At 45.7% G+C, this 16,195-nt stretch overlaps 1 protein-coding gene across 1 annotated transcript; it reads left to right on the forward strand.

Annotated features, from left to right (window-relative positions):
• The first annotated feature begins 216 nt into the window (after window positions 1–216).
• LACTBL1 (lactamase beta like 1) lies at window positions 217–16,195 on the forward strand. Its single transcript, XM_065696383.1, has 7 exons — window positions 217–469; window positions 2,913–3,057; window positions 4,294–4,403; window positions 5,736–5,893; window positions 7,353–7,600; window positions 10,391–10,496; window positions 12,315–16,195. The coding sequence occupies exons 1-7, from the start codon at window positions 467–469 to the stop codon at window positions 13,291–13,293; spliced, it is 1,749 nt and encodes a 582-aa protein (XP_065552455.1). The 5' UTR covers window positions 217–466; the 3' UTR covers window positions 13,294–16,195.

The following is a 16,195-nucleotide window of genomic DNA, read 5'->3' on the forward strand; positions in this document are numbered from 1 at the left end:
TGCAGGGGCTGTCCATCCCATGAGTTAATCGCCTCCTGTTCAGATGCTAGGAGGAGATGAAGCTGCTATAAATAGACTGTGAAGCCCTCATGGTTTCAGCTGTGATTCACACACATGGCAGAGAAGCATTAGGGAGAATTAACAATCAATCACTCAGGCCCTTTCCTAAGCATAAATGCCATTCTGTCCCTGGCACTTAATCTTGCCCAGGGGAGGTCAGCAGCTCTTTCTGGAGGGTCTGAACGGGTCAAGTGGACAGGGAAACCCAGAGCAGGACTCTTGTGAGCTAAAAGCAGCCAGAGTGACTGCGCAGCACCTGCCCATGATAAGCAGCAGCATTTAGGAGCATGGCAAAGCATCCTGCTCCCCTGCCACTGGGGCTCAGATCAGCTGGTGCGGTTTTATTATGGTGTGCATTCGCTGGGATGCCTGACAACAGCCTTTGGGACTGAGACGGCTTTTGGTGATGGTATGTGCAGGGGACTGGGCTCTTTCTGGCTTTACCTAACCAGAGTTAAGATGTGCCTCTGACCTAGAGGCCCCCAGGGTCTGTGATAGTCTGATTAGATAAGCATGATGGGGCAGGACTGTGTACCTGGGTGGTCTATGTGAAATCCCAATCCCCCCCTACCCCAATCAAAGATTTACAAAGCTTAGGGGGGAAAAAAATACAGCTACATTTCCCCCATTCCCATGGGAAGCTATATGCACTTGTTCCTGCATGTATTTGCATTCATTTGCTTGTATTCAAGTGTTCGGTAGCCTCCCTCCCCTTGCCTTGCTGTGTTTATGCTGTTAGCAGTGATGCTCATGGAGTAATGTAGGTGAGATGGAGAAACCAGCTGAAAGGGAGGTGAGACCAGACAGGTCCTGGAATATGAAGGAGGGATCTACCTGTTTGTCTTACAGTCCCCCAGGTGCAAGGAAAGAGTGGCATTTTTCTTGAAAGCTAGTTTAGAGGGTAGAGCATCTCCTCAGGTTGATGAAATCCCTCTCAGTTTGCATATTTGATGCCCCATCAGTAAAAGGGAGATCCGTGTCTCTTGTTACATAGCACTGCAACAGTTTTACGGCATCACCACTATATTATGAGTCAGAGGATGAAGGAGATGCTCAGAGCACTTATCATCCACAAGAGGTAAAGAGGAGTCTGGACAAAAGGATGAGAGTTCAGTGTTGGTATCTTTGGATGCTCGGTTAGTGGTCTAGGGAGTCTGGAGCTCATGAGATGAGACATATACCAGGAAACTTCTTCCTTTCATCCTTCTCTTAAGGACTGAGGAGTCAGGGGTTTTCAGTGAAGAAAGGAAAGAGGCAGACAACTGGTCAGGGGGACTGCAGGTTGGTATGGGAGTCACCTTATTATGATGGGACTAAATCTGAAAAAGTCACCCCATGACTACTCCAGAGCAAAGAGAGCTGTATCCTGCTCCATGCTGTGCAGGGAAACAGCATCTCATTGCAGCTCTAGGCAACATCCTTCAGCATAAACTGAAGCCTGCCAGCATGGGGGTGATTAAAGAGATCTCAGTACACAGGGCTCTCCTTGCGTGGATATGATCTCCTGCCTAATGAGGCACTGTGTGAGGCTGGCATATCTAAACCCAGCTGATTTCGGTGTCAAAATGGCATTCCTCTATTTAGGAACATGTCTCTTAGGCTGGAATATGGACTGCATGTGTGCTGAGGATGCTGAGGTCCGAGTGGGTCTGAAGGCACCTGTATGGTCTTAACTCACCCTTGAAATGTTAATTATGTTATGGAAGAACCTGGAGGAAAATTGCCGTCAGGAATTTGTGTGGGAAGGCTCAAGGGCTTCAGAAATAATTGTGATGTATTCCCATTGCTGTACTGAAAGTGGAATTGTACCCTAGAGTTTCAGCAGGGGCCACATTCCTCAGCTGGATCCTTAAAAAGCCACAGAGCCATATTCAAGTCTGGAAGTGGCTTTGCAGTTTCCTTAGTTGTGAGTGACGAGGCTCCATTGAATTGCAGAAGCTTTTACGTGGACAATCTTGTATCTCAAGAAGATAAAAAAGGGCCATGTGAAAATCTGAAGGGAGTATTTCAGTCTGTCTGTCCTACAAGTGAGTCCAGACAACCCGAAATAGCTTTGGAATGTGGACCATATTGGATGCAAATGGCAGGCCATATGTTGTATAACATTAATTGCCAAACTTTCAAAAGCACCCTATTGACCTCCTGCAGTCAGTGAAAGAGCACAGCTCTTGCTTAGGCACCTCATAGTTTGTCATCTGTTCCTTGTTTTTCTCCACTGTTTAGATGTTAGTACCACCAACCTGGACAGTCTCCAGTGTTGGGAGACCTGTATGAACCCAAAATATTAGCCAGTTTTCCAAAACATGGCATCTATAAATGCCAAGCTTACAGATGGCACATGATGCAATGGGAATTACAGGCACAAAATAGAAGGGTAAATGCAGTACATGGCAAAAAACTCAATCATTCATTTGTAAAAGCTGGATCTCCTCACATGATACGGCCTGGTGGCTGCCATGAACAGATGCTGGACTGCTAAAAAAGGGGTTGGAAAGACACACAGGTTGAGAAAGGCAATAAGAGCTGTAACAAAGAACTCTGCTAGTTTGGGCTGATCAGGTTCACCTGCAGGGAGGGGAAAAGGCAACGTGTGTGCATGTTCTTCTACAAGAAGAAGATCAACAAGGTAAGGAGAGTAACATCTTGTAAACATCTTTGGAAGGCAAGTCATCCCTGGTTCCAGCTATTTGAATGCAGGCTGGTATGCCCAGCTCTGGTGTCACAATAGTACTGGAATTGGTCCATGTCTCTTCAGTAGCTTTATTCTCCAGTGTAGTGTGGCTCTTTCACACAGCTGATATGCACAAGAGGCAGTTTTTCTCTCTCTGAGACCATGTAATTTCTACTTCCAGCAGGCATCCAGCAGCCGGAGTCTCCTCAAGCTCGCTGTTATGGAGGTGAAGTGGATTCACGTGTTGGTCATCTTCTTCTTCCTGTTGTCTGTTGCAATGACGGGCTGCTTTCTGTGGCAGTACAGCCTTCCCAAGGTGGAGCCCAGTGAGTAGCCGTCTTTAATCTTGGTCATGCTTTGACACAGAAGTTCCTGAGTCCAATAAACGCCTTTCTCCCCATGTGGATAATGCTCTTCAAAGAGCATTTCCTCAAGCAGCACACAAATTTGCTTCCTCCCAGCTGGTACAAGGACAGAGAGGAGATGAACACTGGGCTGATGGAGTACCACGTAATTCTGTTGGCATCCAGAGAAGCTCCATTACTTCTGGCACTAATTCAGCCTAATTGATAGACCAAGTAGTAATTTTATTTTACATTCTCTGTTATATTCTTTAGCATCCTGTTGTAAAAGTCCCTCCAGTTCACAACACGTTTTGTTTTACACCTCACCGTGTGCTTCAGCTTATGGGTTCTCCCTTTCCTATTCCCATAATCTAAAACCTCTGAACTGGCTCAAATCCTTAGTTCACAGACCAGTGTCTGAAAAGATTTCAGACCCAAAGTTTTATCACAGAGTATTGGAGGCTGCCTGTAGGCTCTTGTGCATCAACCCTCATCCATCTCATAGTTTTCACAGTGCCATTTCTCTTCTCATGTGTATTTCTAGTGCTCCGATGGTAAGTGAAAAGATAAAGAAACGTTTTGTTTCCAGCTTACAGAGCAGAGGACCTGTATTTATGAACACCTTGGGATCAACTGGGAAAATAGTGCCTCCAAGTAAGAGATTTCCCATCTCTGAGTTGAAAGATCTCTGCTTGCCACAGAAATTTAAGATGTGTCTCTGGCATATGCAGGATACAGCTAATTCAGCAGACAGCTGATATACTAGGTGTGCAGCCTATCAACTGCTACAGTGCTAGATTTCTGTTCACTTCTACATCTATTTTCTAAGGTTACGGTATGCATGGAACAACTCCGTCCTGAACCCAAACTCAGACTTTATCTTAGACATGGGCAAGGGTCTAAACCCACTATCAGATACCCTACAGAGTCTTCCATAGTCCCAGATTCTTACTCTTCCAGGTTGCAGTCAGTTGAAGCCTACTGCAGTTCCTGTCCATCCCATGTCCAACCCGTGTTGGAATAAGCGATAACAGCACGGTGCCCTCTTCAAGTTCTATGTGAGATGGAAACAATCCATGATTATCTCTTTCCTGTGCAGAAGTGTCCTTCAGCTTTGGACAGCACAAGCAAGAAAGCTAGTGCTGACTGCTGCATGAGGTCAAAGCTTGTTAGAGTGCCTATTGAAGTCATATATTCTACCTTTGAAATGTCTTCCAGGCCCATCTGTGATGGAAGTGAGATCAGAAGCCGTGCAGATGTGCCCCCGCTATCCTGAACCAGTACCACTGGACCACCCGATCCCCATTCTGAAGGATGCATTGGAGAAGGTCTGTGAAAAGGGAACAGAGGGAGAGAGCTTCTGACTGCTTTTCTGAAGGTGTAAAGGGGAGAATATTTTGCCCTTAGCTTCTCTGGGGCGGGAGGTGGGAAATCAAGGAAATGGAGGACGTGTGAATCTGAAAATAGGTATTTAAAACTTCCCTGAGCCTACAGAACAGGTCAATAGGCAGTTATCCTATCCAAAGGGTAAGCTATATTGAAACGACATTGTACATCAGAAAGAGTGGAGATCATACATAAGCAGAAAATGGCAGCTTTTGACATCTTGTATACTGTTAGGCAGCCCTCATATCCTGGGAAGTGAGTGACTCATGTAACAAGTTCCTGTTGGTCAGTGGCTGCCAATTCCTTATTTTACTGCTTTGCTGGCTTTCTCCATGCTCCCATTTGAAAATTAAGAAGCTATTTGTAGGTAACTGCAAGGAACAGAATGAAGGGAAAGGAAAAGAGGAAGGGGACCTGCATATGAATGAGAGAGACCTGCTTTTCTGCAGTATGATATTCTGTCTCTGAAATGTTAGCACTGTCTGACATTCTGGTAGGCTCTATTTACGATGAAGAAATACTGCATTATTTCCTGTATGACTGTATGGGCCATAAGGACAGCCATGCTCTGACAGGACACTCCCTATCAGATGTCTTTATTTCATGAGTTGCTTAGGTATCTGAGCTGTCCCACAGCATGTTTTGAGCCATGAGAAGTGTCATGGGATATTTGACAAGTTGGGATCGTTTTCTCATACATCTTTGAACGTAAAGACAATGTGCACAGTACAATTTAAGAATGAAGAAATTGCAATTATAGGTTTTAGCATTTGGTTTTAATTATAGAAGCATCATAGACATTACAAGGATGATCACCACATTCTTCTATACGGTGGACATGTAGATTGAAAGAAAGATACTGAATAATTCAGCATAAGTAATTCAAAAGAGCAGTACAATTAAAATGTTTTCTTTTGCCAAAATCCATGTGGAAAAATCTCTTTCAAGTGCTTGGAAGAAAGGAGGGCTGATGGTCTGGTTCTTCTTGGATATAAGGAGGAAATTCTTTCCTGTTAGGGTGCTGAGGCACTGGAATGGGTTGCCCAGGGAAGTTGTGAGTGCTCCATCCCTGGCAGTGTTCAAGGCCAGGTTGGATGAAGCCTTGGGTGCCATGGTTTAGTGTGAGGTGTCCCTGCCCATGACAGGGGGTTGGAACTGGATGATCTTGAGGTCCTTTCCAACCCTGACTATTCTATGATCCTACCACCTGTAGCAGACTATATGCATTGTAAGACTCTTGGTTTGGAAATTCATAACTTCCCTCCATTCTCCAGGTAGATATGATGCTGCGCCAAAAGGTTCATAGCTCTGGTCTCCCTGCCATGTCTGCCATTGTTATCTACAATGACACTGTGCTTTGGACAGGCAACTTCGGGAAGAAGAATGCTTCGGACCCCTCCTCAGTGGTGCCCAATGAATACACCATTTACAGGTGAGACAGATGTTTCGCAGGCCTGAGTGCTAGGAAAAGAGCAGGTACCAGATAACTGGGTAGAACCACTGTCACAAACCACATCTTCTGCTGTCCCGGGTCCACTGCAGAAACCCATTCTGTGAAAATCTGTGAGACAATGCTTCAGCTGGACCCTAAATTTTGCTTGTGGCTTACTGAGTTGTTTCCTTTGGATTTTGGTTTTAATTAGTTTTAATTCAATCTGACAAGATTTTAATTGGAAGAGCTGAAAAGGGAAGAAAATTGGTCTAGTGAAAAATGGGGTTTGGGAAGAGCAGCTGCTGAACACGGAAAGACCTGTACACTTATACATCTCCCAGTGAAGTCAAAGCCATGTTGACCATTACTTCTTAGACAAAGATAGAATCAAGCTCTTAGCGTGTGGTTAAAAAAAAACCCCAAAATAAATATAGAGGAAGTGTTTACTTCCTTTAAACATCTATAATTGAATTATTATTAAATTAATTATTATTAAATTAAATAATTTATTATTATTATTAAAGTGCATTATAACTGTTCCGTATATGAAACATACGGGGCGCATACTGTCAAATGTGGTCCTCAGAATACACAATTTAGGAAATCTTCACCAGCTGTGATTACCTGTTTTTTTCCCCCTCTGTATATCATGATATCAGTTTGTTTGGAAGGGGCCTTAAATTAAAGGTCGTGTAGCTCCAAGCCCCTGCCACTGGCAGGCATAGGAGAACCCATCCCTGGGTGGGCTTGAATCACCAGCCTTCCAGTTAACAGCTGAATGTGATGACTGATTGCATGAGGGAGACTCCCCCAAAAAGCCTGTTGCCAGTCATCATCATTTGTGGTTGGAGCTACTGCAGCGATGCTCTGACTTTTGGCCTTGATTAATTAAAACATTCTTGGCAAATGCTTTCACTCGAGGCTGTCTTGTGCTGGTCCAAGAATTTCACCTCTAGCGGCACAGCATGAATGCGCCTGGCCATCCCTCTTAATCATGACCCTGCTTTGAAAAGCCAGCAATATAGAATCAAAGTCACACCCCAGAAGGCCTTTCTGACACTGTTCTGCAGCCACCCAAACAGCAACTCTGAACGTGAACTGTAAAACTTTATGGCCTTTTAACCTTAAAATTCTAATAAACTACTTGCAATTTGTTGTGGTATTTACGAAGCAATACTTTACAAAACACTATATTGTATGAATCTTAAGTGAACACAAAGAGATCTGTACCCCACTGCGCTAGTGGGGATATACTTCTGAAGTTCATGCTGAAGTCTATAAAGGCCAGAATGAAGGATATTGATTCAAGCTTTTTACTTGCATTTTAGCCATAACCTTTTGAATTAGCAAAGGTGTACCATGCAGAGCTACAGGCAGTAAGTCAGTTGGGTGATCTCATCTTCCTCTCAAATCAGGGGGTTTTAATGCTCAATTTCCATAAATGTTTGTTCCTTGATAGAATTGCCAGCATCTCCAAGATCTTCCCCACCATTATGTTGTACAAGATGTGGGAGGAAGGAAAAGTCACGTCTCTTGATGATCCATTGGAACGCTATGCCCAGAACTTTGTTATTAAGAACCCTTTGGGAAGGCTCAAGGAATCGGAACAGAGACACACAGCAGATGGGCTGATTTACTTGGAAAAAGGCTCAATGCCACTTAAGCCATCCCCTGTTACCTTGCGCAGAATGGCCAGCCAGCTCTCAGGTGAGACAACACTGCTGCTTGCTGCCCCACTGTCCCACTTGGAAGAGTCCGCAGGGAGAACAGACCATGTCCCAGGGATAAAAAGGGTTGATGCTGAGGCCGTTTCACCTTTGCACATCCCAGAGGTCAGACAAGACCCTTGGAAGCAAGCTGCCAGCAGCTTCATCAGGTGTTAAAAGGAAACTCTTGTCCAGGCCGTCTGCTAAGAAAGGGGCCAAGCTGCACTGTGGGCTGGGGAACTGTTTTTCCTGTGCAAGGTGAATATCTATTTCTTTCAACACAGTAGCATGACTGGAAATGAGGCTCCAATGCAAGTCCAAAGGAGGCCACGAGGATGATCAGGGGCTGGAGCACCTCCCGTATGAAGACAGGCTGAGGAAGTTGGGGCTGTTCAGCCTGGAGAAGAGAAGGCTGCGTGGGGACCTCAGAGCAGCTTCCAGTACCTGAAGGGGGCCTATAGGGATGCTGGGGAGGGACTCTTCATCAGGGACTGTAGTGACAGGACAAGGGGTAACGGGTTCAAACTGAAACAGGGGAAGTTTAGATTGGATCTAAGGAGGAAATTCTTTCCTGTGAGGGTGGTGAGGCACTGGAATGGGTTGCCCAGGGGGGTTGTGAGTGCTCCATCCCTGGCGGTGTTCAAGGCCCAGTTGGACAGAGCCTTGGGTGGGATGGTTTAGTGTGAGGTGTCCCTGCCCATGGCAGGGGGGTTGGAACTGGGTGATCTTGAGGTGCTTTCCAACCCCAACTATTCTATGATTCTATGGTTTATACTCTAGTCCAGAGAGCTTTCATTTTCCTGGGATATAGAGTTGATGGTCAAAGTGGCACCATCCATCTTGGCTTTGAACAGATGCACCTTGACCGCTGAGAGAAATGGAGCTGTCAGTGGGGCTCCCAGTCTGGGATTCCTGAGCTATTGCTTGTAGAAGTCTGTTAATCTGCTGCTACCCTCGTAATTGGGTAATTCTTACATTAAGGTCAAAGGAGCTCACAGGGCTCAGGAGAACTTTAACCTTTCTCAGAAAGAAAGCTGTTAATACTTGACTCAGATATTCCAGAACCTAACGGCCAAAGAGACCGCTAGTATCTCATGTGGCATTTGAATTAAACTCTGTAGGACCTGCATTATTCCAGGTTGCCATAAATGCCCTAAAATTAGGACTTCAGATCAAAGTAGCATGTAGGTGAAGTGCAGTACCTCAGGACAGGGCACAGCATCACCTGAAACAAGCCAATATCAAAATAAGGGGTCCCCAAAAAGGAAAGATGTGGCTGAAATCTGGATACGGACAAAGAACCCAAAGTGGCCACGCAGGAGGCAGAAAGATGTGCGCACAGCTCTGCCCAGCTCCTTCCCGTGAGGACAGGGTCTTCCTCTGGGCAGCCTAATGGTGTCCTCAGAGACACAAACTCTTGACTCAGGACCTGAAGCTGGCCTGGGTGCTCCTTGCAGGAGCAGCGTGTGCTGGGGCTGCACTTCCCAACCTCGCTGCAGTTCCCTGTCCCATAGTAAGGTGTGAGGAATGCCCTAGAAACACTTGTAGGAAACATATGTCAAAAGTGTTCCTGGTCATAGCGTATTTATTTGTCAAGGGCAGCCATTCCATTGCTACCGTCACTGTGCTGTATTTGTGCCCCTGCTTAGCTCCTTTTACATCTTTTACATTCCTATATCTTTCCTTTCTTGTTTTTTATAGAATGTGGCCCAAATTTCCCAGAGCACACTAGCAGCCCACGGCAACCAGCTTGGACCCTTAGAGTTCAGTAAAATGAGCAGCACAGTTTAAATTCCCCATTGAAAATCCCATGAATGTTGAGGTCGCATGTTACTCTTCCTTTCTTTCCAAGAAACAGGTTCTGCTTAACATCAAGATCAAAGCCAGTGCATGACATAATGTGAAGTGGTTTTTATCTGAATTCTTCCAGTGGAAACTGGTCTGTAATATGTCCTTATTATCAGGGCTTTTCTTGATTGCATATTACAAAAGCAAGGCAAGAGATTCTTCTCCGAAACACTTGATGGGTACATTGCTAGGGAGAAGCTCCAGTTTGTTAAAACTACGATTTTCAAATAGATATGAATGACAGTATGAGACACTAGTGTAAATTGTTAGCAGTATGCCTGTCACTTCATCAGTTAGCAGCCCATGCGGTATAAATCAAGGACTGGATTTTCTGTGATGCTCACACATTCTCTGGTTTATCATCTCTAAGGAACCTCAAGAGAGACATGGCAGTGCTGTCAGGTCACTGGTTAAACTTCCCCAGCGGTGCAGCAAGGTCTGCTGCCGTTGTGGCAAGTAGGGAATGAAGGAACCCACTGACTACTGGAAGATGGTCACTGCATCTCTGATCTGGTCATTCAGCTGCACAAACAGCCACAGACCAGAAGCAGGAAAAGTGCTTTCATTCCAGTTCAAATCCCAAAGCCAGGCCATTTGAGATGAACAGCTGCTGCTGCTGCAAAGGAACAGGGCCTTAGTCAGCTTTGCCATGATTCAACAAGTAGTCACTGAGCAGACTACTGCAAGCCATTTCTCTGTCCTGTACCCTTACTGCTTTCCTCCTCACCTCTTCATCAAAGTCAGCTATAAACTGCCACGAGGATTGAATTCCAGATGTAATCCAGGTCCTTGCAGCACGTTTGCTATGTGTATAAAGCACATGTGTGCATCAGTGTTATTTCCACCGTGCTTTTGAATCTCGCCTTTTGCTCACTCTTCACCACGCTGAAAGTTTCCTGGACCATGACTTGTCTCAACCTGTTTCCTCTTTTCCATGGCACAGGTCTGCCCAGGAGGCTGCGGTCTACCACCTTGCTGTGGAAGGGCAATACACAAGATGCTCTAGCTCTCCTGAAAGATGATGTCTTGGTTGTTGATCCAGGAACGAGGTCAGATATATCCAGATATATTGGTTGGGGTTTGTGTTCTCCACTGGTATCAGCCCCACCTGCAGTCTCTATGGCCCATGCATTAAAGACAACCATTCCTAAAGGGAACTTCAGCCATCTACCCATACCCTGTCTTATGTTGGAAAGAGTGACTGGAGGTGCCGGGGGTTCTTTTAATTCGTGTAGAGCTTGAGTGAGAAGCCTAGATGAGGCAAATTAAACTTCTATAGTTAGGTCCAATAAGCCTTAAACTGCGAAAGATGCAGATTTTCAAAAGTGAAAAGGCATGTTCATTTAATCGGTTTATTTCACCTAAAATCATGCTATGTCCATAGTGATTTGCATTTTCCTGTATTATCTAGTTCCATTAATGTTTGTTACAGGTTACATAGCCTCTTAAAAGTCAATTACCTGAGTTACAAACACTCAAACATACGAAGAGCATCCAGCAGGTGAAGGATACTATGCTCACCATTAAAATATGTCAGGACATCCACTCATAGACCCCCAACCCCTCATTGCTTGACATGTTGATAGTTTTAACTCTGTCTCCTAAGATCATTTTTCCTCAGTGAAATTCCCCTTCATTGATATAGAAATTTTATCATATTTTTCTTGGGATGTTCATTTCAGGTAGAAAATTCTAGATCTAGAATGTGCTTATTCTTGGGTAGAAATCTTGGGTAGCTCATCATGCTTGTATTCAGCTAGATGGGCTGGAAATTACTGAAGCGGTACCAAATTTATGATGTAAATAAATTCCTCAGGCCTCAGGATTTACACAATTAAAAAAAAAATAATAAAACAACGCTAAAAACATCAGGAATTTTCAAAATGCAGTTGAAAAATCTTGCCCCTTTATGTCTTCATGCTACTCAACTTCGTTCACGTGTAAAGACTTCAATCACTTTGTGGATATTAAAGACTGAAGCACTCAGGTGTTTCTGATGACTCAACATTGCTGGATGCTGCTTTGTAGAATTTTAAGTGCTTTTATCTTAAGGTAGCTTAGGTGCTTAAGTGATTATACCGTGTTAAATCTCCAAAGAAGCTTACCTGGGCTTTTGAGACCTTTAAGGAAAGCACTTCTCTCAGCTCTGTTCTTAAAAGGAATGGCTATATTGTTTGGTGAAAAAATTATGAACAATAAATCAGATATGTAGATACACAGTTTTTTGCATAAAAGGTTTTATTGTTTTCCATCTCCAGCCCTCTTTCTGTGGTTAAATAGAATCATAGAACCATAGGATAGTTTGGGTTGGAAAGGACCTTAAGGTCATCCAGTTCCAGCCCCCCTGCCATGGGCAGGGATGCCTCACACTAAACCATCCCACACAAGGCTTCATCCAACCTGGCCTTGAACACTGCCAGGGATGGAGCATTCACAGCTTCCCTGGGCAACCCATTCCAGTGCCTCAGCACCCTCACAGGAAAGAATTTCCTCCTTAGATCCAATCTAAACTTCCCCTGTTTCAGTTTTAACCCATTACCCCTTGTCCTGTCACTGCAGTCCCTGATGAAGAGTCCCTCCCCAGCATCCTTGTAAGCCTCTTTCAGATACTGGAAGGCTGCTCCGAGGTCTCCATGCAGCCTTCTGATGAAGTTTCTCTAAGAAATTTCTTTCTTAACAACAACTCAAGGCACCAGCATCCAGTTTTCCTTTGTCCCTCTTGCGTCTCTCCTCCCTTTAGCGTGTCATCTGATAAAATGAGAACTTTTCCCCAGAGAAGGGAGACCTAGCTACTGGTTTTGCATACTCATGCCCACACTGTATCGGGGAGGTAAGGCTGATCCAGATATATTCCTCTTCCTTTTCAGATGTCATTACAGTAATTTGGCCTTCTCACTGATGGCACATGTGCTAGCGGACCACGCAGCTGAGGGGCAATACCAGCGCTGGATCTCAGAGAACATCCTGGACCGCTTGGGCATGGAGGACACCGGCTTTGACATCACACCACCGATCCGATCCCAGATGGCTGTGGGTTTCTATGGCAGCCAGCAGCCAGCCCCTCTCTATGACCTTGGCTGGTACAGGCCTTCTGGCCAGATGTACTCCACAGCTGCTGACCTTGCCAAGCTGGCAATGGTCTTCTTAGGTACCTACCACCGTCGTCTCCTGGCACCTGACACAGTGAAGACGATGCTCACCCCTCTGTTTAAATGCTCCACGGAATACTTTGCTAACAAGACCAGCACACCCTGGGAGATTAATGAGCAATTGGGATATGATGTCATTAGGAAGGATGGAGACCTCGATGGCTATTCAGCAACCTTCTCTCTTATCCCCAAGCTCCACCTGAGCTTCATCGTGCTGATGGCAGGGCCCAGGCCTCAGGGTGGGGATATTGTGACTCAGACATATGAGCATCTTATTCCTGCCATGGAGACGGCATTCAGAGAGGCAGAGAAAAGCTTGATTCCCCCTCCAAGTCCAGGCCCTTATGTTGGCTACTACACCTATTCCAACCTGACTTTCTATGAGATCAAAGTTGGAGCTGGTGGGGTGCTGGTCATGCAGCAGTTTGGGCCTCATGTGGAAGAGCTGATTCCTGAAAAGTACCGGACAATCAAGCTCCACCACCTGGAAGATCGTGTTTTCCAAGTTGTTTTTGACAAGGAGTTTCCATGTGTTCTGCACCTGGGCTCTGCTTCCATCTCCCTGGAGACCCAAAATGGGCAACTCTTTAACTTTTACCCATTCGATCGCAAAGGTTTGTCTCCTGGTTTTGATGCGCCAGGGCTGAACACGTACAATGTGGTGCGTGTGCTTCGCAAACCTGTATTCTATAGCTAAATGTCCCCCTGCTTTTCTGGATGCTCTTGGGACATGGCTCCAGTTCTATGTCTTACCAGACTCTCCTGTCTGTGTGGCTTTATGGATGTATTTCAAAGGGAAAGATGGTTGCAACGGACTTCTTTGCCCAAACAGTGTGTCACATCCCACTTCTAAAACTGCTTTAATGGCTTGCAATCCCTGGCAGTGCACAACGGGCCAGGTAGCAACTGAGGATGCTTGCAGAAAGCAGAGGTGGGAATGTGATGGATGGATGGCATATGGAAGGAAAAAAAGAAAGACAAGCAATTAGGACTCCACACTTACACTGCCTGTTTGATGACCATTGTGGTGATTCACTGGTATCATCACAGGGCTGAAAATTCCCTATGTCTCTCAGAAAATCTATCTTCTTCAATCCATCTAACACGAAGAGGATTCCTCACCTGGTTAAGCCAAAAGCATCATGTGCTAGAAAATGACACCAGCCTACAAGCCCTGCTTGTGATACCTGGGAAGTGAGAGTCCGTTTCTTTCCTGGATCCCATGGAAGCTGTGAAAAGAGCATCCAGTGTGGATGGATTTCTGCAAAGGTGGCGGTCACACAAAGGATGTTGAAGCATTTCAGTGTTAAAGCTGAAGCTTACTCATGTGAGCGGGCACATATGAACATATGCTGGTATATTCCAGCTGGACTCAAGTTTGTGTCTATGTCAGTGTATAGGCAATTGTGTGAGTGCGGCATTTAAGCACAGGAATGCATGGGAATGCGTGCTTTGGGTAGGGTGTCTGCAGGCATACATACCCGTGAAGGAGGATGCTAAGGGAAAGTGCATTAGGCAGCAGAAGTCTACCTTTAGGACAGGTATAGCAGCAAGCAATCTGCAAAGCCACAGGAGCAATTTCTTCTCCCTGCTTGTGCCCACACAATGCCAACACCACATCACTGTGGTGGGAACGGTGCCGGGCAGGAGTGAAGCGGAGCAAGGACCACTGACTGAGGAGTCTTGGCTCCTGCAGTGCCCATGCAAGTTTAGGAGGATATTGTGATTGCAGCCCTAACTAGACCCTGAAATTAGAGCAAGCAGACGGCCAGGGCAAGATAACTCTTACCTTAAGATGAATAGCCATCTGCAGAACGGCTGTAAAGCTGAAGGCAATGCAAAAGGGTAGGCAGCCTAGCACAGTCAAAGACCCTCCAAATGCATGTTCTCATACGCCATAACTGAGTTCAGATCCTCTTACAGAGTGACTTCCTTCTACCACATGTCTGCTCGGTGTCTCCAACGTGGACGTGTCTCAGCGAGGATTAGAAAATTGCCCTCCCTGCCTCCCTTTTCTCTTGTCTTTCACCATTTGTGCTCTGTGTGCAGTTTTTCAGGTTCATTTTTGAGTACAGAGACCATCACCAAAGGCCTAGAAAACCATGATCTGCAGACTGGGTTCCCTGCCTTTTTCCAGACAACTTCTGTTCCCTGATAAAGACATGAAATAATGCAAACCTTGCCTTACCGGTAGTCATCGTTGCTGCTTTACTGATTTCCTCTGGACTTCGTAGGTAATTACATTCCATGTGTAATATGAACGTCACATGCTCAACTATTTCACCTGGGCTATAGCAACAGCAATAAACTCTATGCAAATTCTTTCTGCAGTCATGTATGATCATGCCCAGAGGTGTGCAGGCAGATACGTTGCACTAGGGTTGATTCCCTGTAGAGGTGCCTTTTCTCTCCACGGCATGCCTGACACACCATTGCTTTCCAGGCTTGGAACTCACACGGTGTGGTATTTGATTGCAAGATATTCAAGCGGTCTAACCCTGGTCTTTTTGAGTGAGGGCTGTGTGCCAGTGTGGGGCAGTTCTTGCTTTGGAACAGAAGAAGTGGTTGTTTACCCATCAGCTACCTCTAAGAACTTCCAAGAATCATTAGGATTTACACCCCATGGCACTGTCTAGTCAGGATGCCGCACCACTGGAGTGTCTCCATCTGTCTGATGGAGAGGATGGGGCGTTTTACTTTTCCATCAGTACTGCAGCCACTAACAAGTCTTTCCTTTTCTAGTGAGTCACCCTCAAACCTGGACACTGGCACTTGTTGGTGCTCTTGTTCATTCTCATTAACAGCAAGAGAGGTGTTCAGTGTGGCAGATCGAGAGCAACTTGCTGGAAAACAGCCTATAACTTACTGATGAAGGCACGTTACCTGAAAGTAGGACATCTGGCTCGGGATGCAGAGGGGTTTGAACCAGGTATCTTGTGCAGCAGAAAAGCACTCCAGCTGTGAAGCAGATAGGGTGATATCCATGCCCTTCTTGTTTGCCATCTAAAGCACCCTTTGTTTTGTTGGCTGTGCCATGTCTGGTCCCCCCTACACCTCTACGGATGGGTGCATCTCACACGATGTTGCTTGGTGATTGAGCAGGCAGCCCGATGCCTGCAATATACCTCACTGCTACATCTTAGCAGGTGTCAGTCCTGAGCCGGAGCAGCTCTGGTTTGCTCTCAAGCAGTGCAATGCCCTTTGTGCCAGTGTTGCTACCTAGAAGCCCTGTTCCTGATGTATGCAGTGCCACTTCACATGCTGTTAGGTGCAGGAGCATTGTCTGAACTGTGAGGCACTGTGGTTCGCTCAGTCCCAGTTTCCAGCATCTCCCACCCACAGACTTGTAAAAGGGGATTGTTGTGGCTTCATTTTGAGGAATTCAGTCCTGCAGTCGGAGTTCTAACCCAAAACCTGACACTGTCATTCCATCACTCCTGACCCAAGATCTTCCTGACAAACAGCCCAGCCCTTTACAACCTTCTTTGCTCCCAGCTGCCACATTATAACTGACTTTTCACTTTGCTTCAGCTGGAGGGATGTGTGATACGAAATCAAGCCATAACACATCACTCGATGCTTAGCATGGGGGCATAAAT

The sequence above is a fragment of the Lathamus discolor genome, chromosome 16 (assembly GCF_037157495.1).
Source record: "Lathamus discolor isolate bLatDis1 chromosome 16, bLatDis1.hap1, whole genome shotgun sequence".
NCBI lineage: Eukaryota > Metazoa > Chordata > Aves > Psittaciformes > Psittacidae > Lathamus > Lathamus discolor.